Source organism: Hyperolius riggenbachi, chromosome 10 (assembly GCF_040937935.1).
Source record: "Hyperolius riggenbachi isolate aHypRig1 chromosome 10, aHypRig1.pri, whole genome shotgun sequence".
Lineage (NCBI taxonomy): Eukaryota > Metazoa > Chordata > Amphibia > Anura > Hyperoliidae > Hyperolius > Hyperolius riggenbachi.
This window is the reverse complement of record NC_090655.1, coordinates 229,518,371-229,543,782: the sequence shown is the minus strand read 5'-3', so window position 1 is coordinate 229,543,782 and position 25,412 is coordinate 229,518,371. Positions and strand designations below refer to the sequence as shown.

Genomic DNA, 25,412 nt, shown 5'->3' with positions numbered 1-25,412 from the left:
CTGCTAAATTTGTGCAGCGAGATGCATGAAAGTGCCTCACTCAACGTCCTTGCTGCACTTTGCCTCTCCATCCGCTCCTCCTCCTCAACCGGGACGCTATATTCCACGCTGCTCTGTTGGCCCGCTCTGCCTCCCCCTTCGTTCCGTCCCATAGTAGATAAAGCAGGACTACAAGAAAATGGCCGCCGTTGTCCACGAATATGGATGGCAGCGGCCATTTTCTTGTAGTCCTCCTTTAACTACAATGGGACGGAACGAAAGTGGGAGGCAGAGCGGGGCAACAGAGCAGCGTGGAGCTAGACAGAGAGCTGACAGTGACACTGCAACACATACCCAAAGCTGCCACGATACATGTATGTGTCGCGACACATGGTTTTGGGAACCACTGGTGTAGAGTATGGCTCTCATACTACATGGAAAGGGGTAAACTTGGTCTGACGTGTGTACCCACCTTTATGCTTAGATTTAACACTGAGGGTAGACACAATACCAATTATTACAGTAGAGTCCCAGTTACCCAGAATTCAATTAACTAAGTCTCAACCAACCAGAATTGCTGGCTGTACTCACTGTGGTGAAGGCCAACTTCTTAGGCTGCTGCAGAAGAACAGGGTCCGGGCACCAGCGCTTAATCTGTGCAATAATCCATACTTTATTTCATCCCCAACAAGACAGACACATACATTCAGGGCAGGTCTTACAGCTGTTTCACAAGCAATGCTTTCTTCCTCAACTCCTTAGGCTGTTTGTGGGCTCTGATGTACCATGGAGCACTGGGTTCCTTGGCTCCCCCAAATATAGTTTCAGTTACCATATTTTAAAATTTAATACAGGGTTCATGGTTTGTATATAGAGTGGCATAAAGTACTGTATTAGCTAGGCCTATTTTTACCATTAATTCTCCAGCCACCAGAAAGCACACTTATCCAGCAGCATCAGCTGATCCCCATCAGTGTTGTATAACCGAGACTCTACTGTATTATTATCTGGCCTTCAGGGGCGTAAATAGAAATCACTAGGCTCCCTTGTGAAACTTTGGATGGGGCCCCCTTCCGCCGAACATCCCCCTCCCCCCGAACCAATGTTATTCAATTGGCTAGTGCACACACCTTTGTCTTCAAAACATTGTATGATTCCTTATCAGTGGCTGAGCTGATGCAGTCATTAGATCAATTGTGCAAACAGCAGGACCTTTTTTCTCTCCTTGCCCCAAGTTGTCAGTCTCTCAGGATGGGGCCCCCTGTGGCTTCTGGTCCCTTGCAGGATCTATTGTTATGCCCCTGTTGGCCTACCTTTAAGTCTGGTCTACACGGAGCGATCTGGCGGCTCGATTAGCTGCCGGATCAACTCTTCCGCATCCCTGCGCAAACCCGCCGCGTCCCCGCTCGTCCGCGCGTGCGTCGGATTCGATACCCCCTCGTCCCCGCCGGCGCCGCTTATCTTCCGCTCGATTCCCCGCTATTGTCCTCTCGCGGGGAACGAGCGGGGAATCGGCCGCGGTGAGATCGGACCTGTCGGATCTTATCAATCGAGCCGCATCAGCGGCTCGATTGATAAGACACATCGTGCCGTGTAGACCCGGCTTTAAACCGCATTCCCCCCCCCCCCCCCCATACAATTCATCATCAACGTGGCAGCCAGACTGATCCATTCTTCCTATTGCTCCACCTCTACAACTCCACTCTGTAAATCCATCCACTGGTGTCCCATTTGCTTCAGGATCACCTTCAGAATCTCTGGGTGGGTGCCAGTGGGCTGTGGAGTGTCACACACACACACACACAAAAATCTGCTTTGGGTCATGTGACAATCTGGCCTCCACACACAGGTCCCGGATAGAGATGGCCCGAACCTCCGATTTTCGGTTCGCGAACCGCAAACGTGAACTTCTGCAAAAGTTTGAGTCGCGCGAACTTTCGCGAACCGCAATAGACTTCAATGGGGAGGCGAACTTTGAAAACTAGAAACGCTTATGCTGGCCACAAAAGTGATGGAAAAGATGTTTCAAGGGGTCTAACATCTGAGTTTTTGCATGGATGAGTGGGATAGACGCCCAAAGTCCCGGGGGAAAAAAATCTGGATTTGACGCAAAGCAGCGTTTTAAGGGCAGAAATCCCATTGAATGCTAAATTGCTGGTCTAAAGTGCTTTAAAACATCTTGCGTGTGTATAAATCAATCAGGTAGTGTAATTAGTGTACTGGCTGTGTGGTACCAACACCACACCTGCAGTAAAGCAGTCTGCCTAGGGGAACACAGCCACACCAGAGGTCAGATTATCAGCAAGAGCCATCCATGTTACTTCAGCATGCATTGGCACTCAGCCTCTCCTGAATGCAGGCAGCCTGTATACTGTGCTGAATGAGCATGGGTGAGTCAGACGCCTCCCTTCACACATCTGGGTCTGATGCCTGAAGATCATGTGACCACTGATGTTACAGATTTCACAGCAAGCTCATGGTTAAAGGGGATCCAAGATGAACTTTTACCTATTGCATAATTGTGTTCCTTTCCTTTTGTTTATAGGGCATTCCTCAAGCCAAATACTTCTTTGTTTTTGTTTTAATACTCTAATTCCCTATAAACTAAACAAGCCTCGCCCACAGCTTTTCAGAGAGCCTTGGCATTTTCAGACAGTAGCAAGGGCTCATGGGAGCTTTGTCTGGGCAGGAGGAGGGGGAGGTATTACTAGCCAGAGATTTCAGAGGCAGAGGGGAAGAGGGAGGAGGAGGGAGGATTAGGTTTTTTTTTTCACAGTCTGAGTGCTGAAGATGTAATGTTTACAAACAACATGGCTGATGTCATTGTATCACAGGAAGAAATAATCATATTCTATTGAAGCTGTTTGCAGCTAGATTTGCTGTGTAAACTATCTAAACTTAGATAGATAATATATATAGGCAAGTTACTTGTTATAGTTAGTTTTTCATCTCGGATCCGCTTTAACCAGAACTCCTAGGAGTGTGTAAGGGGCTGGAAAGGACCAAAAAGCCTCCTTACTAAAAAATTTGTGTAAAACAGAATGTTGCCTTTTTACAACAGCTGCTACTCCAGTTGCCAGAATTAAGTTCAGGTGGCGTGGTGACCTCTCCACTCTCATGACGTGACAAGGCTCTCTTCCCCTGCTTCCTCCATGAGACTGATACTTCTCTCCATGTTCTATATGTGTGTCTGTGGGGTAGGATTTACAAAAAAAACAAAACATTCAAATAAGAAGGTGCAGTTCCTGTACTGAACACAAGATGGTGTTAGTGTATATCTGGTGGAACGCATAGACAGGAACTGTAACCTATACTGTAGTAGGGAGTAGTTCTGGGTTACAGGCGAAGTGGGAGGAACAAGAGAAGATAAGCTGCTGGGACTGGTAGCAGAAAAGGTAATGAGATATAAACTTGTTTTATGAATTTTGTTTTATGAATTTCCACACATATTCAGACAGTGTAGGACTGGGAGGTGGAAAAACTGAGGAAATCCACCTGCTGGCCAAGCAGCAGAAACCCTGTGTTATCACTCCAAATAGAGACCTGCAGCAAGTCTTCACTGTGAGCAGCAACACCTGATTACTGCTGCTTGGCCAGCAAGTGGATTTCCACAGTTTTTCCAGCTCCCAGTCCAACACTGTATTCAGAGCCAGATTAACATTAAAAGGAGCCAGAGGTGTGAGACCTATGGAAGATGCAATGTTTTGCCTGGCAGTCCTGCTGTTCTTTCTGGCAATGAAAAGTGCCAAAGTGTACCCGAGCCGAAGCTCAGGTACAAAATCAGATAATCACCTAAAGAGAGGGAAGCCTCAGGATCCTATTGAGGCTTCCCTCGGTGGTCTGTTGTCCCCCGTCGCTGAATGCGGACTCTCCAAAGATTAGCGGGAAAGCATTGCCGCTAATCCTATCGGGGCCGCACAATAGCTGACTGACAGCAAGCAGTGGTCAGTGCTCACAGGCTGCAAGTGAACTGAGACCTACAGAGATGTGCACAGCCACCCTGAGGCTAAAGACACACCTTGAATACATATAAAATGCAAATTATTTGCTGAACACTATTCTAAAAATTTGAATGCAAACTGACGCCCATGGAGGCAGCTAGCCTGAAGTATACTTACATTTTTTTTTGTACAGCAGAAGGGAAAGGCAGCGCTTCGTCATGGGAGCATCTATTAGGCATAATTTGTGTACAGCTTATGCTGAAGCTAACGCCCTCCTTTTACTGTAGGGCTTGAAGGAGGAAGTGCCCGTAGTGAGGCTTGCAACGCATCCAATAGGACGCTTGCAGCCTTTTTGGAAAGCAGGGCGGATGTCGGAATTATAGGTAATTAACACCTTATATCCCCGCCATGTACCTGTAGTAATTAATCTTCATTTGAATTACTCGTGAATGAGCATCCTTGTTAGCATGGGGCCAATCAGATTGAGAAGAATGATGATTAAATATTCAGTTGTCAACTATTAATCTTTACATGTCCCGTTTTGATTAGCTCCATGCAAAGTTTCAGTTCAGCTGAAGTGAATTCACCTTCCCAAGGAGCAAGGAACTGCCCCAAACTCAGGACCTCTAGTGACTTGCAAGCCTATAGGGGGAGTGGTTAATGAGATGCAAATCTTGCTTTTATGCAAATTTAATGCACAATGTAAGCAGCCTGAAATTGGGCCAATCAAAATCAACAAGAAGGTAATTGGCATCTCATTTATTGTCTCATATATTGATAGTGCTGAACTACCCCGCATAATTTGACAACATTTTCCATGTTGCTATATGGGCTGTTCAGTTCAATACCTTGAAATTAATTGGAGCTTTTTTTGCTCCTGTATTAAAGGATACATGAGATAAAATAAAGCAGTGCAGCTTTACTTAACTGTGGATTCCTCCAGCCCCTAGTAGTCACTGTGTCCCTCATCGCAGTTCCGCTCTCACCCAGTCTTCTGGTGTCCCGTCTGTAGCAGCTGCTGACCTAGCCGACGGCTTCTGCGCATGCGTGCCACTTGTGGTCGCACTCTCATGGCTGGGAGCGTTCTGCCCATACACAGTTTTCAAAGAATTGTAACCATGCATGCGCAGAATGCCGCCATGCACAGCCGCGCGATTGAGTGCAGAAGGGGCAGAACAACCTATTGGAAACCTGGCAGTTTGCGAGGGTGCTGTCCATCCAATAACGTTTACTGAATATGAGGTTTCCTTCTGGCTCCCCTAAAGTAGACAGTAGCACCCAACATAGTGAGGACAAGAGAAACCAAGAGCCATAAAGATTATGAGTAAGAAAGTCTAGGTAAGGCTATATCATGATTTTGTTTTGTTCAAGTGTGCTGTATTATTCAGCTTTTCTTTGAAGTGAACTGCAGTGGCCAATGTAGCAGCTAGTGGGGAGGGATACACGTCAATCATATATTCCTTTTTCTTAGTATTAAAAGTAGTTTGTTCAGACTCCCTGTGCCAGGGAAAATAGAACACTTGATTGATATGTTTCCCATCCCATTCTCAGATTAGCTCACTGCAGCGGTTCCCTTTACATCACCACAAATTCTGATTGTTACATGCTAACATTAAATAAGCCTCCCACCCCATGGAACAATTCTGCTTTTTTTTCTCTCACTGTGAAAAAAAACCCAGCAAAACTTACCAGCTGCTGTTAATGAAAGCATGATATTGGCACATGAGATTGGCCAGGAGTGACAGGAGCCCACATGAGTTAAGCCAGCACAGCAGGGATGAAGTTTAGACTCTTCCTTCAGGAGTGATAGTCAGGGCTGGAATAGGAGGGGGCATCCTGGGTCCATGATGCACAACCAGTAGTATGTGGTCCTAATGATCGACTCACTTGATCACTCATTCATGTTGTAACAATCCCACCAATCAGGAATTGAACTTCAGATCACAGGGCCCCAGCAGACTTTGATGGGCTTATCCCTACATTCACACCCCCTACTGTCTCTTCTAGTGGTGACCCAGATAATAAGGGGATACATCTGCCCGGAGTCATATAACAAAGCTGGTCGCTTTCACCCACTTATAACATTGTGACCACCATAACTTCTCCTACTCATAACAAGTGTGGAAACAATCACACCTGTCCTGGAGGGGTAACCTGGCATCAGTGGGTATGTAACCTCTCCTACTCATAACAGGCCACAACCACACCTGTCCTGGAGAGGGAGCCTGGTATCAGTGGGTATTTAATTCCCACTTCTCATAACAAGTGTAGCCGCAGCCACACCTGTCTTGGAGGGGTTGCCTGGTATCAATGGGTATTTAACCCCCCCTACTCAAAACAAGTTGGGCCGCAGCCACATTTGTCCTGGAGGGGTAGCCTGGTATTATTGGGTATATAACCCAATAATACCAGGCTATAAGGGGCAGTCTGGTGTACACTAAGTGAATATATAACCCCTCCTACTCATAACACTCGTGGCCACAACCACACCTTTCCTGCAGAGGGAACCTGGTATCAGTCGGCATAAAACCTGTCCTACTCATAACAAGAGTGGCCACAACCACACCTGTCCTGGAGGGGTAGCCTGGTATCAGAGAGTATATAACCCCTCCTACTCATAACAAGAGTGGCCACAACCACACCTGTCCTGGAGGGGTAGTCTGGTATCAGTGAGTATATAACCCCTCCTACTCATAACACACATTACAACTATACCTGTTCTGCAGAGGTAATCTGGTATCAGTGGGTATATAACCCCTCCTACTCATAACTCACGTTGCCACAACCACACCTGTCCTGGAGGGGTAGCCTGGTATAAGTCGCTAAATAACCCCTCCTACTCATAACAAGAGTGGCCACAACCACACCTGTCCTGGAGGGGTAGTCTGTTATCAATAAGTATATAACCCCTCCTACTCATAACACGCGTGGCCACAACAACACCTGTCCTGCAGGGGTAGGGTGGTATCAGTCGGTATTTAACCCCTGTTACTCATAACATACATGGCCTCAACCACACCTGTCCTGGAGGGGTAGCCTGGTAGCAGGGGCTATATAACCCCTCCTACTCATAACAAGTATGGCCACAACCACACCTGTCCTGGAGGGAGAGCCTGGGATCAGTGTGTATATAACCCTTCCTACTCATAACAAGTATGGCCACAATCACACCAGTCTTGGAGAGGGAGTCTGGTATCACTGAGTATATAACCCTTCCTACTCATAACGCACATGGCCACAACCACACCTGTCCTGGAGGGGTAGCCTAGTAGCAGTGGTTATATAACCCTTCCTACTCATAACAAGTATGGCCACAATCACACCTGTCTTGGAGAGGGAGTCTGGTATCAGTGAGTATATAACCCCTCATACTCATAACACACATGGCCACAACCACACCTGTCCTGGAGGGGTAGCCTGGTAGCAATGGGGATATAACCCAGTTCCTACTCAAAACAAGTATGGCCACAATCACACCTGTCTTGGAGAGGGAGTCTGGTATCAGTGATTATATAACCCTTCCTACACATAACACACATGGCCACAACCACACCTGTCCTGGAGGGGGAGCCTGGGATCAGTGTGTATAAGGTTGGAGCCCACCACAGCCATGGGCCTGTCAATAAAGGAATAACCAAGCATAATGTTTTGGATTCATAAATGTAACTGGGTTCTCATTATCTAGTTTAAGGACATGTGTAAAACCAATTGTACTTCATCTGAGAGCTTTATCCTGCACCTGTGACTGGCAGCAGGACAGATTCTGTGTCATTCGTACTGATGAGGCTGTAATGTAATGCTTTATCATAACCCATCTACATCCATATCAAGCACATGTCACATTTCCAAATCATTAAATAAACCTTTAATTATAGATAATTCTCAGTTTGATTTATGTCTAGAGAGAAGAGCTTCCTCTATAGATCACGTGACCACATCAATAAGGATGGACGAGGATCAAAGTCATGTAACTGACAGATTATTAAACCTCACCCTGGAGATCATCTACTTGCTGACTGGAGAGGTGAGGAGGATTCTGGGGGGGTCACATGGTGTCACTACTGTCTCTGTAGAAACACATTCTTTACTGGAGAGATGAGGAAGATTCTGGGGGTGTGACACTTGAAATCACTCTCATCTTAGTTATCATTACACAATCCTGACGGGAGAGGTGAGAAGAATTATGGGAGGGTCGTATGACATCACTTTTATCTCTGTCAATAAAGTACAAATAAAACACTTTACTGTGGAGCTCAGGAACATTCTGAGGGTATGCCACATGACATCACTCTTATCTCACAGACCTGACTGGAGAGGTGAGGAGGATTCTGGGAGGGCAATATGACATCACTTGTATCTCTATTAATATTACACACACTGTAGAGGCCAGGAGGTGTCAGGTGACCTCCCTTTTATTTTTAAGAGTAAACCATTGAGAGGGATGCATTGGATTATTAATCTGCGATGCTTTATAGTAAATGAATCTTTTTTTCAAAGGATTATATTCTAGTAAAAGCATTTGGGAAGCCTAACTTGCCCCACAACCACCCTCACGTTGTAGAAGGATGGACCAGAAGCCAAAGCCCATTCATGGAGCCCCCACCGGTCTCCCTGACATCTAAGATACACAATAAGAAAATCCTTGACATCACCAAGAAGATCACTGAACTGCTGACAAGAGAGGTGAGCAGTGGTGGGAATTAAGGGACACTAGCAACAAATTGTGTACCTGGATGGTGACCGTATCATTATGTGTTTTCAGGTACATATAAGGAAACAAGATGTCATTGTCTGTTTCACTATGGATGAGTGGCAGTATCTAGAAGGACACAAGGAGCTCTACAAGGACATCATGATGGAGAATCACTCATTCCTCACATCACCAGGTAAGAGGAGATTTTCATTTCTTGGTAATCATACCATGCACAATTGCATTATACCGGTTTCTGTGTGTGTGGGGGGGGGATGCAGGCGACACAGCAGCGGGGATGCGACGCAACGGTGGGCACACGAACAGCGGCGGGGGTAAACACGGCGGGGGATAAACACTTACTCACTTTGCCAGGGTCCTGCACACATGTGTACTACTTACTTCTTCCTCCTTCCTGTTCTTGTGTTACATCTCCCTGTAACAGCGAAAGTACACGCGAGCTGCACCTATCCCTGGCTACCCGTACTGCCAATGGGTTTTGGCTTCTGGTCCATCCCTGGCCACCTATTGCTGGGTGCACCCATCCCTGGCTACCTATACTGCGGACTCCTATTACTAGCTACAGCCATCCCGCGCTACTTATACTGGAGGCACCTATACCTAACTAGCCATAATGGAGGCACCTATACCTGGCTACCATATGTGAGAGTGGAGCTCTGTAAAAACAGTGCCAGAGATTTGGGCACAGCCAGTGCCGCCATAGGCCGTAATAGGAATTACAGCTAAAGCGACACTCAGACAGTAATTTGGGCGACGTCAAAAGACAGAGCACAAATGACTATAAAAACACTGTAATTCGGCTGCCAGCAATAGCTGGAAGCCGAATTACATCTTTCACCCACTTTCCATGGCGGCCTGGAGTGGGCATAGTATTTAACATCGCTAGGACTTTTGCAGGAGCCGGGTGAGCCACCATACTGATGTGTGTGTGTGGGGGGGTACATTATTTAATGTAAGGGGGAGGCCCATGATACCGTAGTATTTTTTAGACGGTTATCATACAGTGGATTTTCATACCGTTGCAACCCTAGTTCGTAGGATCCACCCGGATCCCACATCATCTGATAAACACATAGAAACAATGTATTGTGTGTGTATGTTTCATACAGGTGGATCCAGTTACAGAAACTTACCAGAGATATATACAGGTCCTCTTTATTCACAAGATTGTTCAAAGGAAGAGAACACCATCCCCCATCACTATCAGGTAGGTGGAACTGAGGGCCTACAACGTCAAATTGCTGCCAAGATGTATGGCATTATGTTCGTCTGTACGTTCTTACATAATTCGTGCTCAATAGTAAGGATTTTTCTACAATTGTGTTGGTGTAGGGTGAAGAACTAACTGTTATGAAAGTTAAGATTAAAGAAGAAGAAGAAGACATGTATGTGACGGGTGATCAGCTGTCTATGGAGAAGGGTGAATTGATGAGGACAATTAAAGAAGAAGCAGAAGATACCTATGTGAGGAGTGATCAGCAGTCTATGGATGAGAGTTACATGTTGAGGACAATTAAAGAAGAAGAAGAGACCTATGTGAGGGGTGATCACCAGTCCACAGAGGGTAATATGGTGGCAGTAAAGGAGGAGGCGTGTCCTCTGGACATCAGCACAGGTAAGCAATAAAGATAAAACCTAAAAAGGATTCACATTTTTTTTTATTTCACTTCTGTAACATGTAGAGTGATAAACACCTAGCAGAGATTCACATCATAGAGTAAGATGTGACTGGATATTAGAGGATAGATCAGGTAGTTAGAGGTAATTTTAGAGTTATGAAATTTACCTTATATCCAACTAAATTATTCCTGAATCACCATGTATGGCTGGTAGGAGGCACATAACTATTATCCTTGCACCCCCAACCCTCTACTTTTCCTATACCATTATTGTCATGTCCCCCCAAGCAGCCTACTAATGTCTGCTTTCTCCCAACCCCTGCAGAGTGCACAGGGAGTCCCTAGCACCAATTTTTGTATTTGTTTCTCATGGTGTGCAACAGTCCTCTCCTCCCATCTGTTTGTGATGTGACAGCACCAGCCTTATATTGGGCCAAGTCTGTGTAGGCATAAGGAGAGGGAGAGCAAGATGGGAGTAGTGCTGCAGTGCTGCCTGCATTCTCTGGAACTCTCTTCTATGTTCTAGTAGAGTGACCATCACCTTAAACATTCCCAGGTGGGACCGCAAACCCCACTCAATTATAATTGGCCATCTTTTTCCTAAAGCAGTGGTTCTCAACCCTTTGCAAATTAAGACCACATTGTTACGCTGTGCTTAGATATTGTAAAGGGCGCTTAGTTACTCTTAACGAGCGCACCACTGAAATTGCCCGGAACCCGGCGGGTGCAGTAGCTTCAAAGTACAAGATTCCTGCACTTTGATTAGCCCTGTAGGCTGCCTGTCCCTTGACATTCAGGCTATTGGACCAATCAAAGTGCAGGAATATAGTGCAGGCTCCGGGTGGGTTCAGTGGAGCGCTTGTTAAGAGTAACGAAGTGCCCTTTACAATATCTAAGCACAACGTAATTTCACTGCGCACGCTATGGCTGCATAGCCTGCGCAGGGCATTGTAACACTCTCTGCACTCATTAAGCTGTGCTGCTGTAGCAGAGGAGAACACAAGCAAGCGACACAAGCATCGGCACAGCATCTGCTCTGCAATGTCGCCAAAGGGATTGGGTCCTGATGCCCGTCAGGCATCATTGATTGAGCGTATGTATGGGGCTTAAGCAATGTAAACAGCTATCTTGGTGGCTGACCCTCAGTGACAGTCTTTTCAGTTAATAACAGACCCCAAGTAACAGATTTCCAGGTAATAGACCTCAGCGACAGCCTTTCAGTGGCAGATCTCAGTAATGGTACACATTTATAGACTGCCATTCGATGTGGCAAAAGATAGATCCTTCTCTGATCTGAATCTGATCAGAGAGGGATCTATTTCTTCCTCACACTGCACATGGATTTTTGAAAATCTCCTGCCCCGCCCGGTTAGAATAATCATTTTGGTCAATTTTCACTGACGGTTGATCAAAATTCTAGTGCATTCGACTAGAAGGATAGAATCTTGTGGGAATCGACTGGGAAAATCTATACAAGTATGGCTACGTCTTTACAGATGCCCAGTAACAGATCTATTTGACAGACCACCAGTGACAGATCTCAGTGACATATCCCATCTCAGTTATAGGCCCTCAGTGACCAACTTCAGTACGATGAGGGAGCTTGGAAAGCTGTGTTGGAAAGACCCTCTCTTCATTTAGTTTTTTACATTTACTTTCAGTTTGTGAACCATACCACCTTTTTATCACTTATGCAGTGCTGCTTAACTTTAGTGTTTTATAAGTAAAGGATAATATTTAAAACTTGCCTTGAATTACTCATCCACAGTAATTTACGGTTACCAACCCAACTGCAACATGTAATTGTAAGAATCTCAGTGACAATTATCGAATAAGAAAAATACAGATCCACGGAGACAGACCTGGTGTTTTACACCAAACAACTGGTGACTGGGAGTAGAGTAGAGTTACTGACAATGGTGGGCTGTCTCAAAAGACAACCACTGTACTTGCTTCGGGGGTATTTTCCCAATTACTGACCCTACTCATTTTGGTAACCGGATAGGTTGCTGTATTCTCAAGGGCTGTCTTCTCTCCCACTTCATTTCACAGGGGAGTCGAAATGGAAATAGCTGGATTAACTCCCTAAACAAGTCGTCCTTTGGCAACTAGCTAACAATGATAGCACTGAGAATGAGAGAGACCCTAAGGGGAAGGAGTATATTCCTATCTCCTAACTGATGACACTTTATGTATTGAAACAATATACCTTTATTAACACACAATGCACTTTGCCGAGCATGGATGGCTTGCTTGGGTGAATTCTTAAATGGATATTGTTTAGTGAGACAAGTTTATGTCAATAAGCTATGCTGTTTGAAGGAATCACCTGAGGAAGCTGGCCATGCCTGATGAAATGCGTTGTATGTCAATAACGGTAAATTGTTTCAATATATGAAGTGTCATCAATGAGGAGGTAAGAATACTCTGTTCCCATAGGGCATCACTTATTGTCAGTCCCTGATTCCATCAGTAAATATTCTCAAAATCAGGAATTCTGAGTTTTTATTTATTTCCAAATGGATTTATTTGAATATGTACTGTTTGATTAGGCCACACGACTCCAAAATCTTAACTGATTTAAAGTTAACTGCCAGCAAACCAGCCAAGTACATCCGTAGGCTACCTTTATTCAATAATAGCACCATCATTTGGACAATCTGCTCTGCTCAAAATCCTCTGAGTTGTGTTTGTGATGTTTACATTTGTTTTCTCTCATTGCTGAACTAGTTAGCCTTAATTTTATCACAAGTAAGACAAAAAATAGCTAAAACTCGCCATACAAACATTGATTTTGATCACCTAAATGGGCACCCCCTTTGTGCCCCCCCAATAAATGTGAAGCTGGAGCCGTCACTGCTGCTCTCTACCCCCCCCCCCCCCCACCTATACACCTGCTTCTATCTTGCTTCTTCGTGTGCCGCAAAACTGCAGTACAAAACAGCCACAGCAATGACCCTCAGTGTATGCCGGGAGATGGGAGTCGATGACCACTACGCCACCGTGCTGCCCAATCGCCCACTATACACTGCTGTGGCCAGGGGTGTGTGACATCACCATAGCTGCATTGAACTGTGGTTCTGTAGTGCATGAAGAAGCAAGGTTGAGGCGTATGTATAGGTTGGGGGGTGGCTAGAGATCAGCACCCTGGTAGGGAAGTAAATGCGCCCCCAAAACACACCATTTACGAACCTCTTCTTCAATTCTGCTGCTCAGGTCCCTTGGTTGATGAGTACAGATCTTTTTGATCACTGCATGTTAAAAACATGTTTATCAGAATGCCCCTTTAATTTTTTTCTACCCCCCGGTAGGTGGACACGATATCGGGAACACCTTGGAGGGACGTCTTATCTCACCTCCAGATTATTATGCAGAAGATAATGGCGTCACACAATATTCTCCAGGAGGAAACCCCATTACTGGAAATACACATCACAGACTTTACCATGAGGAGAGATCACCGGATCCCTCAGATTCTGAGGAATCTTCTGTATCACATCCTGTTACCTCAAAGATCCCATTGGAATGTCACAGTAAGGATGTATTGAATAATCCATTGAACCCCGAGGAGTCCTCTTCTAGCGAATCACGTACTGTTCCAGTGGATACGATATTTCCTTCCTCACTTCTTGGTTTACATCAGAGTGTTCACTTAGGGGAGATTCCATTTCTCTGTCTGGAGTGTGGGAAATGTGTTTCACTGAGAAGTAAGCTCATCAAACACCAGAAAAGTCACACAGGTGAGAGGCCTTTTTCATGTTTGGAGTGTGGGAAAGGCTTCCTCCGTAAAGAACACCTTGTCATACACCAAAAAACTCACACGGGTGAGCGTCCTTTCTCATGTTCAGACTGCGGAAAATGTTTCACTCGGAAGTGTCACCTTATTATCCACCAAAAGACGCACACAGGCGAGCGCCCTTTTTCCTGCTCAGAGTGCGGGAAAGCTTTCACTCGTAAAGCACACCTTCTGACTCACCAGAGAAGTCACACAGGTGAGCGCCCTTTTCCATGTTTAGAGTGTGGGAAATCTTTCACTGACAAAGGTGACCTTCGTAAACACGAGAAAAGCCACACAGGGGAGCGTCCTTTTTCATGTGCTGAGTGCAGTAAAAGTTTTGTCCGTAAGGCACACCTACTTATACACCAAAAAACCCACTCAGGGGAGCGTCCCTTTTCATGTCAAGAGTGTGGGAAACAATTCCTTGAGAAACGATACCTTTGCATACATCAGAAAATCCACACAGGTGAACATCCTTTTTCATGTCCAGAGTGTGGAAAACACTTCCTTCGGAAAGGAGACCTTCGCAGGCACCAAAAAAACCACTCAGGCGTGCGTCCTTTTTCATGTTCAGTGTGTGAAAAAGGCTTCTTTCAGAAAAATGATCTTAGTAAACACCAGCGAGTCCACAAGAAAGAGAAACCTTTTATGTGTGCAGAATGTGGGAAAGGTTACATTCAGAAAAGTGATCTTCGGAAGCACCAGAGAACTCACTTGAGCGGACTCCTTTCTTGTGGCCAAAGTGTGGAAAATCTTTTAGAGACTGGAGAGGTCTAAGTAAACAGCAGAGAATACACCTTCAGTGATGTGGGTGGCATTTCACAACTGTCCTGTCCAAAGAAGATGTATGAAATGTATGAAAATAATGAAAAGCTTTCATGGGACTGAAATGTTCAATTATTGTGGATGCTGGTGGGTGAAGTCATCCATTAGCTTCTTATATTAGCTGAAAATTCCAGTATTCTTGTCCCTAATCCATGCCTGTGACACTTCCTACTGCATCCTCCATTACTTTATCTAATACATTAAAGAGCTGGTGCACTTATAATTAAAGGGTACCTAAAGCGAGGCTTCCATATTTATTTCCTTTTAAGCAATTCCTGCTGATCTATTTGGCTGTGGTAGTGTCTGAATCACGCACTTGAAACAACCATGCAGCTAATATAGTCAGACTTCAGTGAGAGCACTTGATCTGCATATGCTTTTTCAGGGTCTATGGCTAAAAGTATTAAAGGCAGAGGATCAGCAGGCCAGTCAGTTAATGTGATTGTTAATGTGATTGTTTAAAGGATACCCGAGGTGACAGGTGACATGAGATAGACATGGGTATGTACAGTAGGAGACAAGAAGGGAACAGGAGCGCACCGCTGGTGCAATAACGTTTTATATTTTTCAATCAATCACGCTGATACAGGTTACACTTACAGTGTGTAAGAAATCAATGCGCCTGTCAAGCCTGCCGTCTATCCTCTCCTGTGTCCCGTGCTTGGCCAGAGCAGCGGGATGCGTTCGGTGACAGCGTGGGAGTCGGAGGCGGTGGGCGGAGCCAGGACGCGGGGACGCTGTCTGACGTCACAACGTTTCGCCGTAGACCACGCCTTCATCAGGTGACGTCAGCGGCATAGACAGGGATGTTTTATACCCACGTGTGTGGGTGGGGGCGGCAGAAGAGCCTCCTATTGGCTGCCTGGGGCGTACTTAAGATGTGGTTGAAAACCACGTGTATGTGTTTTAAAAGCTAGGCTGCCTCCTATTGGCTGCTTAGCAAGATCATAAAACTTTATTTAAAAACTTTAAGAGACATGAGACGTAAGTAAAAAAAAAAAAGGGATAAAAAATTAAAACAGTTACGCTGAGACATAGTTATTGTCTCTGCTGTTATATAAGATGAAAAATGAGGGTAATTGAATAAAATTTGATATACGCTCATATAGGGGAATATGACTCGATATCACCAATATGGGTTAAACTTTAATGATTAGTACAGTTGTATCCCCGGTTCCCGAGGAACAATAATTAAAATGAAAATTAAAAATTAGAATGTGAAGGATGGCCCACTGCTTCTTATGGGCATGCATTGCCTGGCGGGACTACCTATTAGGGTTGGTCTGAGTAAATCGAACGCTCCGACAGACTGTGTCTGTCATGTGTGTGACGTCAACACGGGACATAAAGTGCTATGTGAGCACAGAGGTCCCTGCTGGATGTTGCAGTGACCATGTTTGGTGCGCCCCAGTCGTAGAAGGGAAGAGAAGGGCAACATTATGTCCTGTTGGAACCGTGGATGTTTTAAATAGGTCACTTGTGGTGGACCAAAGGGATCAGTTGGGACCTTAGTTGCCTGAGGACAGTTAGGATGCGACCTTTATGTCGCATGGGGGCTGTGTGCAACAACGCGGTGATGGGTGGATGCCAGTTGAGCTCGGGGGGTCAGGTTGCCAGAATGGGTTATATCAAAATTGAATATGGTCACAGGAGGGGAAAGAGGACTACCCGAACTGCGGGTTTCTAATCATTCTGTTACGGATCCATTGTGGGGGGGGGGGGGGGGGGGAGGAGAGGAGGGAAGGATGGTGGGGAAGGAAGTGGGGAAGGAGAAGGGGGGGGAGGGGAAGGATGAGGGGGGGGTTAGGGTTGGGGAAATGGGGTGAGGGAAGGGAAGGAGTGGGGGTGGGAAGAGAGATGGGGGGGGGGGAAGGGGGAGACAAGGGGAAGGGGAGGAGTTCGCTGTGTCAAAGGTTTCTTCAAATCCAGATGTTCATTGGAGGAAACTCCGTACTTCGAGATCTTCGTTCAGTCCTTCGGGTACCAGAGAGTTAAATTTGAAGATCCAGAAAGTTTCTTGTTCACAAAGTTTCTTAAACCGTAGACCTCTATGTAGAGTAGAAGGAATACTTTCCAGGCCTACGATCTTAAGGCCACTGGGATCTGACTGATGATATTTAGTGAAGTGCCTGGGTATACTGTGTTTTTCGGATTTTGCCAAAATATTGCATTTATGCTCCCCCAGTCTTTTCCTAAGAGGCCTGGTTGTTCTTCCTACGTATAGTTTTTTGCAGGGACAAATTAATACGTATATTACAAACTCAGTGGCACAGTTGATGAAGTGTCTGAGTGGTACAACTCCCCCATCGGGGTGCTCAAATTGTTTTATGCCATGCAGTATAAAGGAACAACAACCACAGCGGGAATGGCCACACCTGAAGTTTCCCGAGATTCCGGATCTCAACCAAGTTTGTGGGGGTTCCTGCTTCTTATTGCTTGGTGCAATCTGGTTTTTAAAAGACCGTGCTTTCTTGAATATTACTTTAGGTGCTTCTGGCAAGGAGGGTCTAAGTAGAGGGTCCTGCAAAACGATTGGCCAGTTCTTTTTGATTATGCTCTGAATATGTCGTGAACAATCTGTATAACCTGTGACAAAGGTAGGTATCTGGACTTTTTCTATGGAGTCTTTTGATTGGGTCATTCTCTCTTTACTTCCAAATTCTTTGATTGCTGTACTTATCTGAGCTTCTGAATATCCTTTTTCTATAAATGTCTCTGCCAGCTGTGCTGCTTGTCTGTTGTAATCATGGTCCTTGGTGCAATTTCTCCTAAGGCGACAAAACTGGCTACGTGGAATGTTCGCTATCCATTTGGGGTGGTGACAGCTGGCTGCATGTAAATATGAATTTCCAGCTGTGGGTTTGAAGTGTGTTTGTGTACAAATCTGAAGTTGATCATCAATAAATAGCTCAAGATCCAAAAACACCAGTTTTTCTCTGTCAAACACTGACGTGAACTCAAGGCCGGTGGGATTTGCGTTACAATAATTCACAAACTCATCGAACTCTATTCTTGTACCCTCCTAGATGATTAGGATGTCATCAATGTAACGGGTATACAGGATTAAATTCTTTCTGAACTTATGATTAGACCAAATATATCAATTTTCCCAGTAGGCCATGTAAATATTGGCGAAACTGGGGGCAAATCCTGCCCCCATCGATGTCCCACAGGTCTGTAAAAAGAACTGGTTCATGTGGGTGAAATAATTAATGGGTATGTACAGTGCCTAGCACACAATTAACTGTGCTGTGTTCCCCTTTTTCTTTCTCTGCCTGAAATAGTTAAATATCAGGTACGCAAGTGGCTGACTCAGTCCTAACTCAGACAGGAAGTGACTACAGAGTGACCCTCACTGATAAGAAATTCCAACTATAAAACACTTTCCTAGCAGAAAATAGCTCTTCAGAGCAGGAAAAAGATAAAAAAGGTCAATAGTTCATAGATTTTAGCTCTGGCATACTTCAAGGAATGTGTGATTGAGCAAAAACTTAAAAAGTAGAATTAAACATAAAATAAAACTGTGACATATCTTAAAAAGTCATTTTTAGGAGAAGGTAGATAGATACAATCATTTATTTAATTAGTTTATTTTCACCTCGGGTATCTTTTAAATGGAAATAAATATGTCAGTCTCCATATCCCTCTCACTTTAGGTTCTCTTTAAAGCAAACCTTTAAAATTAAAGAAAAAAGGTAGATATTTACTTAAGTAGAGGTAAGGCTCTGGATAGTACAGAGGCTTCCTGTGTCCTCTTTGACCCCTCTTCTGCAGGTCGAGACCCTCTTTTTGTCCATGACCGCTCTTACCTCCATGTACGAGCGCAGTTGTACTAGCACAAAGCTGCTTGAGAATCTGGCTTTTCAGAGGCTTCCCTCTTCTTGGACAAGTATTTAACTTTTTTTTTAAAGAGACGCTTAAGCCTACAAAAATAAAACCCGCTGTCCAGTGCCCTCGCAGTCACAATTGGATCCTCCTGTCCCCCACTGCCAGCTACTTTCACTTTGCCCACAGGCCTGGCCACTAGTCTCCTTCTACACGTTCCCGTCCTCAATAGTGTCCTGTACCTGCGCAGGGCGCTATTGCGGACGGGAACACTTGAAGGAGACGCGTGGCCAGGCCTGTGCAGGCGCAGTAAGCCTGTCGGCCGAAAGTGGAAGTAGCTGGCGGTGGGGGGACAGGAGGATCCGTGAGTGACTGCGAGGGCACCGGACAGCTGCAGGGGGCTGGTAGAAGCCCCAGGTGAGTAAAACTGATTTTAGTTTTTAGGCTTAAGGATCCCTTTATGTTACAGGCTTTCTTTGAAGGGATCTCAGCCGCTCTGTAAAGTGATCTGAAAGTCAGCATTTCTACTAAGCTCTAAAAGATTCCTTACAGCTTTAAAGCTACTATCCCAGAAAAAAATTCTAGCAGAACATCACCGAAATGGTTAAACAAAGCACTTTGTCCTGCTATTCAGCTTCAAATCCGCATCCAAACTGGAGATAAAAGTATATTTTTTACTTAATAAACACAAAAGTATCAACACTGGAATGTAAACAAACACTCTCTGAGAAGCTGTCTGCTTCAGGCACACACACAGTTCAGAATAGCTCATTAGATGATTTTAATATATAATAAAAAGCAGTTATAATAGAAAAAGAATAAAATGCAATGTCAGCTTTCAGGGCAAGATAAACTACACTTTGGAAACTTGTAATTTGTAGACAGACAATTTTACACAAAAGCAAATATGATAACTGTATGAGTAATAAAAAGTAGGAAAACACATTTTTATTGAATGTTATGTCAGAGTGTCAGACCACTATATGAAAAAACAAATGATGTGGTCTGTTCGGAAGGAGTTAAGCATTTGCTTACCTATGTGGGGCCCCCCGTCTCTTTGCTCTCTTTCGTTTTCTTTCACCTGTCAAAGGCGCTGTAGCTTGAAATGCCTGCAGTGATATTGCGTGACCCAAGCTGCAGCAATGCATGCCGGGCGATGTAGTCCATTAATAATGTGACATCTTGTACCAGTACAGGAGACAAAAACGGGAGCTCAATAGTGCAAAACCTTTTATGAACAAAAACAGCTGTATAAAGAATGTTCTACTCACAAAGGCGGGTTGCAGGGAGCAACCGACCACAGGAAGCAGGTGGAGACAATGAACCCGACTCCACTCGTGGTGGCCCTAATGGACCAGGTTGCGGTCGCTCTCCTTGGTGAAAGCTGACAGGTGTCCACTGTGGTCGAGACCACTTGTGGTCTGTCTAGACCTATCCAACAATCACTGTTGGGGGGTATGGAAGCACAAATGTGGATAAGAGGCACCCTGGTGTAAATAACACTATTTAAAACAGATACAACTAAGAAAATGAGGTGGCTTACCTCAGTAGCGGGATCTTTGTGAAAACGGTGACGCCGTCGATATGACATATCGAATGCGTCATGAAGTCACAAACGCAAGTTTCTTTGCAAAACCACCAAAATTACATTTTTGGTTTAAATCCACTGTTTTTTTTTCCTCTCTCCTTCCTGGCTCTGTCTCTAATTACATAGCTTCTCGCACCTCAGTGTGACGAGCGGGTTTCCTGGCCGCCTGGGACCCCCTAGAGCGTTTATAAGCCATCCATCACAGATTACACTGGCAGAATCTCATAAACAGCATCTTCTCCAGACTGATCGGCCCCGATCTCAGCAGATGTCCGACACGTAGCAGCCTTTTGGCCTGAGTTGAAAGAGATACAGGAGTGATCCTTATCACACCAGCTGGGGACGCCCAAAAGTTCTGCAAACCTTACAAGCTATATTTAATAGTAGGCACAGTTTTGTAATATTTCTGGTGTTCCCAAGATCGCAGGTCCTTCAAATTCACGGAGTTTATTAGATTCCACATGACACTGGTTCTGAGAGGTTTTCTTACCAATCGGACCCCCAGAACGGAAGTACGAACGGAAGTACGACTGTTTTAAAATAACCCTCTAATACCCCAGGGGTCTGACCCCTCAAGTTTGATATCATTGTTATCTATAAATTCTGACAAACCTAAAGATATTATTAGATTGAACATAACCTGTATGGTTTTGAAGATTAGCACACCTATCCTGATTCAGGTATATTCCTGTGCCCATGAGAAGGGGCGGGCACGTCTCATGTTCCAAAGGGGTGTGTGATCCATGCCCCTAACTCCTCCTTGCTGAAGTGAGGGGTATAACTTAACGGGGCCCAGTTTGTCCAGGATCCATCATCTAAAAATCTTTACCTAACAACATCCTGGCAGCCAGCTGGACACTGGCGCAAAACCGCCATTTTGGACTTCCTCCAAAGACTTGTGATTGCCACATGGACTACCAATAACGATATTTGAACTGTATATTAAGACATTCTGTTTCTTTTTATTTCTATACTCTTTCTATCAAACCAATATGTTCTGCCGGACCTGTGGGCTAAAGTATGCTGTATGTGTATGTAGTTTTAGAATAAAACTAACGATTTTATCGTTCAGTCTTGTGCCTGTTCTGGTCATCTGATTGCTGCTATAACGAATCTGCCCTCTGAAGAGTCAGAGTCATACTACCGCATTGTTTTTTTATTTGCTTATAAATTGCTGATTTGCTAGCTAGGTTGTGAATAACCGTTTCTTCCTTTTAGGAGTAGCTAGTTGGAGACTGTCTGCTACATCGCTTCAATCAGACAGTGGTGGCAGTGAATTTACCCGATTTCCAGCGCGAAATTGATATTTTTAGTTTACCGATTGTATATACAATCGGGATTGTACATGTATGTGCACCTCCAACCAATCTTAACCGTTTACTACGCACACAGTGAATTTGCCTCCAGCAGTCTCTAGTGCATGAGACCTGCATGGCAACAGTGGCCTAGTAATACGGGATTGGTGAGGGATTGTCCCATTACATATTGACGGCAGCTGCGCGATCAATCTTCATTGTCAGTCTGTTCACCGTACTTCCTGTGTATGCTAACGGGAGCAGATTAGACGGGATTGGCACGCTCTGTCGCATTAACCTTCTCCCTCTGACGATTCAGCAACCGGTCTTCGCTGCCCGTCTGCATCCGTACTTCCTGCGGACGCTAACGGGAGTAGATTGGAAGGGATCGCGGGGCTGGATTGTCACATAAACAAAGAAATTTTATTAGCACAGGCAACGTATTTCACAGGTCTGAGCCCGCTTCATCAGGCCAATAACAGTGGCAAGTAGAAAAAATAGTCTGGCATAGAGATGTATTATTATACATTAGTGACATCTTCAGCAGTGCTTTACAGAGTACATTGAACAATTTGTGGTACAAACATTCCCTCTGAGGGGCCCTCAGTTTAATGTCCCTACTGTAGCCTACTGCCAACCTGGGGAAAGCTACTTAAAGCGGATCCGAGATGAAAAACTAAATATAACAAGTGACTTGTCTATATATCTTATCTAAAGTTTAGATAGTTTACACAGCAAATCTATCTTCAAACAGCTTCAACAGTATATTAATATTTTTTCCTGTGATACAATGGGAGCAGACATGTTTTCTGCTTGTCACTATTACACAATTACACACACAGGCAAGCTTATCTGTATCTAGGCATGCTAATCTGCATATTCTGTGAAAACTCCACTCTTATCTCCTCCATTACACAGGCAACTGATCTGTATCTGCACTGCAGCTCTCAGATTGTGAAAACTCTGCCTCTGAAATCTATAGCTAGTAACACCTTTTTCACCTGCCCAGACTGAAATCCCACAATCCTTTGCAAGCGCCAAGGCACTCTGGAGAAGCTGTGGGTGTGGTTTGTTTAGTTTATAGGAAATTAGGGTATTAAAACAAAACAAGTATTTAGCTTGAGGAATGCCCTATAAACTATATGCAAGGAACACAATTATGCAAGGAGTAAAAGTTCATCTCGGATCCACTTTAAAGTTCCATGATATTTCTGAGTTGTCTGAGGAAACTGGAATGCCCAAAGGAAACACTGAAATACAGGGAGTACATTCTGAGGTATTTCCGACTACAGGGATATTCTTATTCATACTGTAGCTGTGACTAAAGACACATTGTCTGAAATACATCAGCTGCCTTCTTTCTGTTCTTTGAGTTTTCATTAAACTGTTGCCTTTTATTACCACCCAGCATGTTACGGATGCTACAGGTGTCTTTGTATCGGCTCTGGGGTTTCACATGATTGTTCAAGGCTGCATGAGGTAGGAGTTCAGTGATTATGTTTTTTTTGCTGTACACTAGACCTGAGACATACCATATGTAGGAACCTTACTATATTAAGATGCTTATGCTTGCGCCCACCACTTCTGTCTTTGGACTCTTGGGTTGAATTAAAAATTGTGTTACAAAGAGACTATAGTGAGTTTGGGTAAGTTATTTAAATGTAGAAATTGCAAAAAGATGTACATTATTTATCCTTCTGTATATTATCTCTATTAACTGTATGTTCAAAATAAACATTTGTTGTGGAGTGCAGGAGTTTATTTTATGCGATAGTAAGAAAGGTGCTCATTATGGGGTGTATGCATTAGACTGCGTTTAGCAGACTAACGTATGTAAAGTCTTATGATGAGTAGCGCAGAATGCAATACATGCAATTATGCATGTAAAAATAAAAGTACATGCATTACTCTCTACTCATCATGCAGTAAGACTTTACACATGTGATTCCACAGGGTTAGATGGTGAGGGACCGAGCGGCCTCAAGTGGGCTGGCGGAGGCCCCATGTAATTCATCTCAAGTACCCTTCAAAAGGAACACAAGACATGTTAAAGCTGCCATATTTATTTCCTTTAAGCAATACCAGTTGCCTGGCAGCACTGCTCATCTTTCTGGTCAGTAGTGTCTGAGTTGCACCTGAAACAAGTATCCAGCTAATCTTGTCAGATTAGAGGCAGAGGCTCAGCAGGTCAGCCAGGTAATCTGCATTGTTTAAAAGGAAATAGATATGATGGCCTCCATATGTCTCTCACTACAGGTTCCCTTTAATGCAGTTTAGTGCTTACACCCCTATATGTCTATTTATCTATCTTTGTCAAATCTCGGTATACACACCTACACAGCCATTCATACAGCTGAAAATTGTAGTCACAAGTCATCGGTCACAACAACACAACAGTATTTCAATACCTTTGTGAAATGGCTGCTTATACAATATGTAATTCCTACAATATATACCTTATTCATGTGGTTATGTAATCTGACAATCATGCGACTGCAATGCAATACATAAAATCATCCATAAATCCACGATAGCAGCTTCAGAATAGAGGAACGTTAACTTGAGGGTACTAACCATAGCATGATTGTACTAGACAGGCTGAGTATTTCTGTTCCTGCTGATTTTCTGGGATTCTCATGCACAACAGTCTTTAAAAAGTACTCTGAATGGTACAATAATAATAACTCCAGTGAATGACAACTCAGCGTGATGTGAATCCCTCATTGATGAAGGAGGTCTGGTGAGAATGGCCTGAATAGCTTGAGGTAACAGAATAGTAACTCAGAGAATCACACCTTATATCTGTGGTAAGAAGAAAGGCATCTCAGAATACACAACATGTCACACCACGTCAAATTTCACCCTCTGACAAAAACTGCAGCATATGTAGTGGGCTCAGGTACACTGGATAGCTGAACACTGCAAAAACTTAGTCTAGTTTTATAAATCTAAATAAAACAATAAGATTGCCTATATGGGAATGCTTCAGATCAAGGGTGTAAATGATAAAACTTAGCTTTTAATGTTTAAAGAGATTCTGAAGCGAATATAAATCCTGCTTTTTACCTGCTATTTAGCTTAAGCAGTATGAGCAGAGGTGAAATGCCACATTCCCGCGGCAAAACAAGGAGTTTATACCCCCCAAATCCCGGGGTAAAATTTCACGACTTTCAAAGTGCTGTAGCTCTGCCTCAACTGAAGTCAATCTGCACGTGGATCTCCACTTCTCCCCACCCCTCGCTGTGAAAGACGATTGAGAGGGGCGGCGATCAGAGGAGATTGACTCCAGTAGAGGCAGAGCTACAGCACAAAGCTCGGCCTCTTACAGGAAGTGCTCCCCGCATTTTGCCCCGGGGATTTGGAAGGTAAAAAGCCCTTGTTTTGCCGCAGGAATGTGGCGTTTCACCTCTCCTTATACTCCTTAAAGAGAACCCGAGGTGAGGATCTTAGAACGAAATCTATACACAGAGGCTGGGTCTGGCTATAGTGCCCAGCCTCTGTTGCTATTTGAATCCCCCCTAAGCCCCCCCTGCGCTCCACTCTCCCCCATAAATTACAGCCGCGCTGGCGACACGCAGTGTGTCGCAGCGGGCTGTATTTACCTCCCTAGTGTCACTCTCGCCGCTCCCCCGCCTCCTGCAGAGCGCCGGTCCCCGCCCACGTCCCTTCCCTCCCCGCTGAGTGGAGGGAAGGGACGCGGGCGGGGACCGGCGCTCTGCAGGAGGCGGAGGGAGCAGCGTGAGTGACATTAGCTAGGTAAACATTGCCCGACAGCGCGGCTGTAATTTATGGGCTAGAACGGAGCACAGGGGGGACTTAGGGGGGATTCAAATAGCAACAGAGGCTGGGCT

General features: G+C 44.7%; 1 protein-coding gene across 1 annotated transcript in view; it reads left to right on the top strand.

Annotated features, from left to right (window-relative positions):
- The first annotated feature begins 3,307 nt into the window (after positions 1-3,307).
- The window catches only part of LOC137536883 (zinc finger protein 585A-like), a 33,563-nt gene continuing 11,458 nt past the window's right edge, over positions 3,308-25,412 (top strand). The window contains exons 1-7 of the mRNA XM_068259065.1: positions 3,308-3,374; positions 7,823-7,944; positions 8,418-8,603; positions 8,683-8,806; positions 9,741-9,838; positions 9,964-10,246; positions 13,562-14,799. Of these exons, the coding sequence (XP_068115166.1) occupies positions 7,867-7,944; positions 8,418-8,603; positions 8,683-8,806; positions 9,741-9,838; positions 9,964-10,246; positions 13,562-14,799 (2,007 nt within the window). The 5' untranslated portion in view covers positions 3,308-3,374; positions 7,823-7,866. The remainder of the gene's footprint in view (positions 3,375-7,822; positions 7,945-8,417; positions 8,604-8,682; positions 8,807-9,740; positions 9,839-9,963; positions 10,247-13,561; positions 14,800-25,412) is intronic.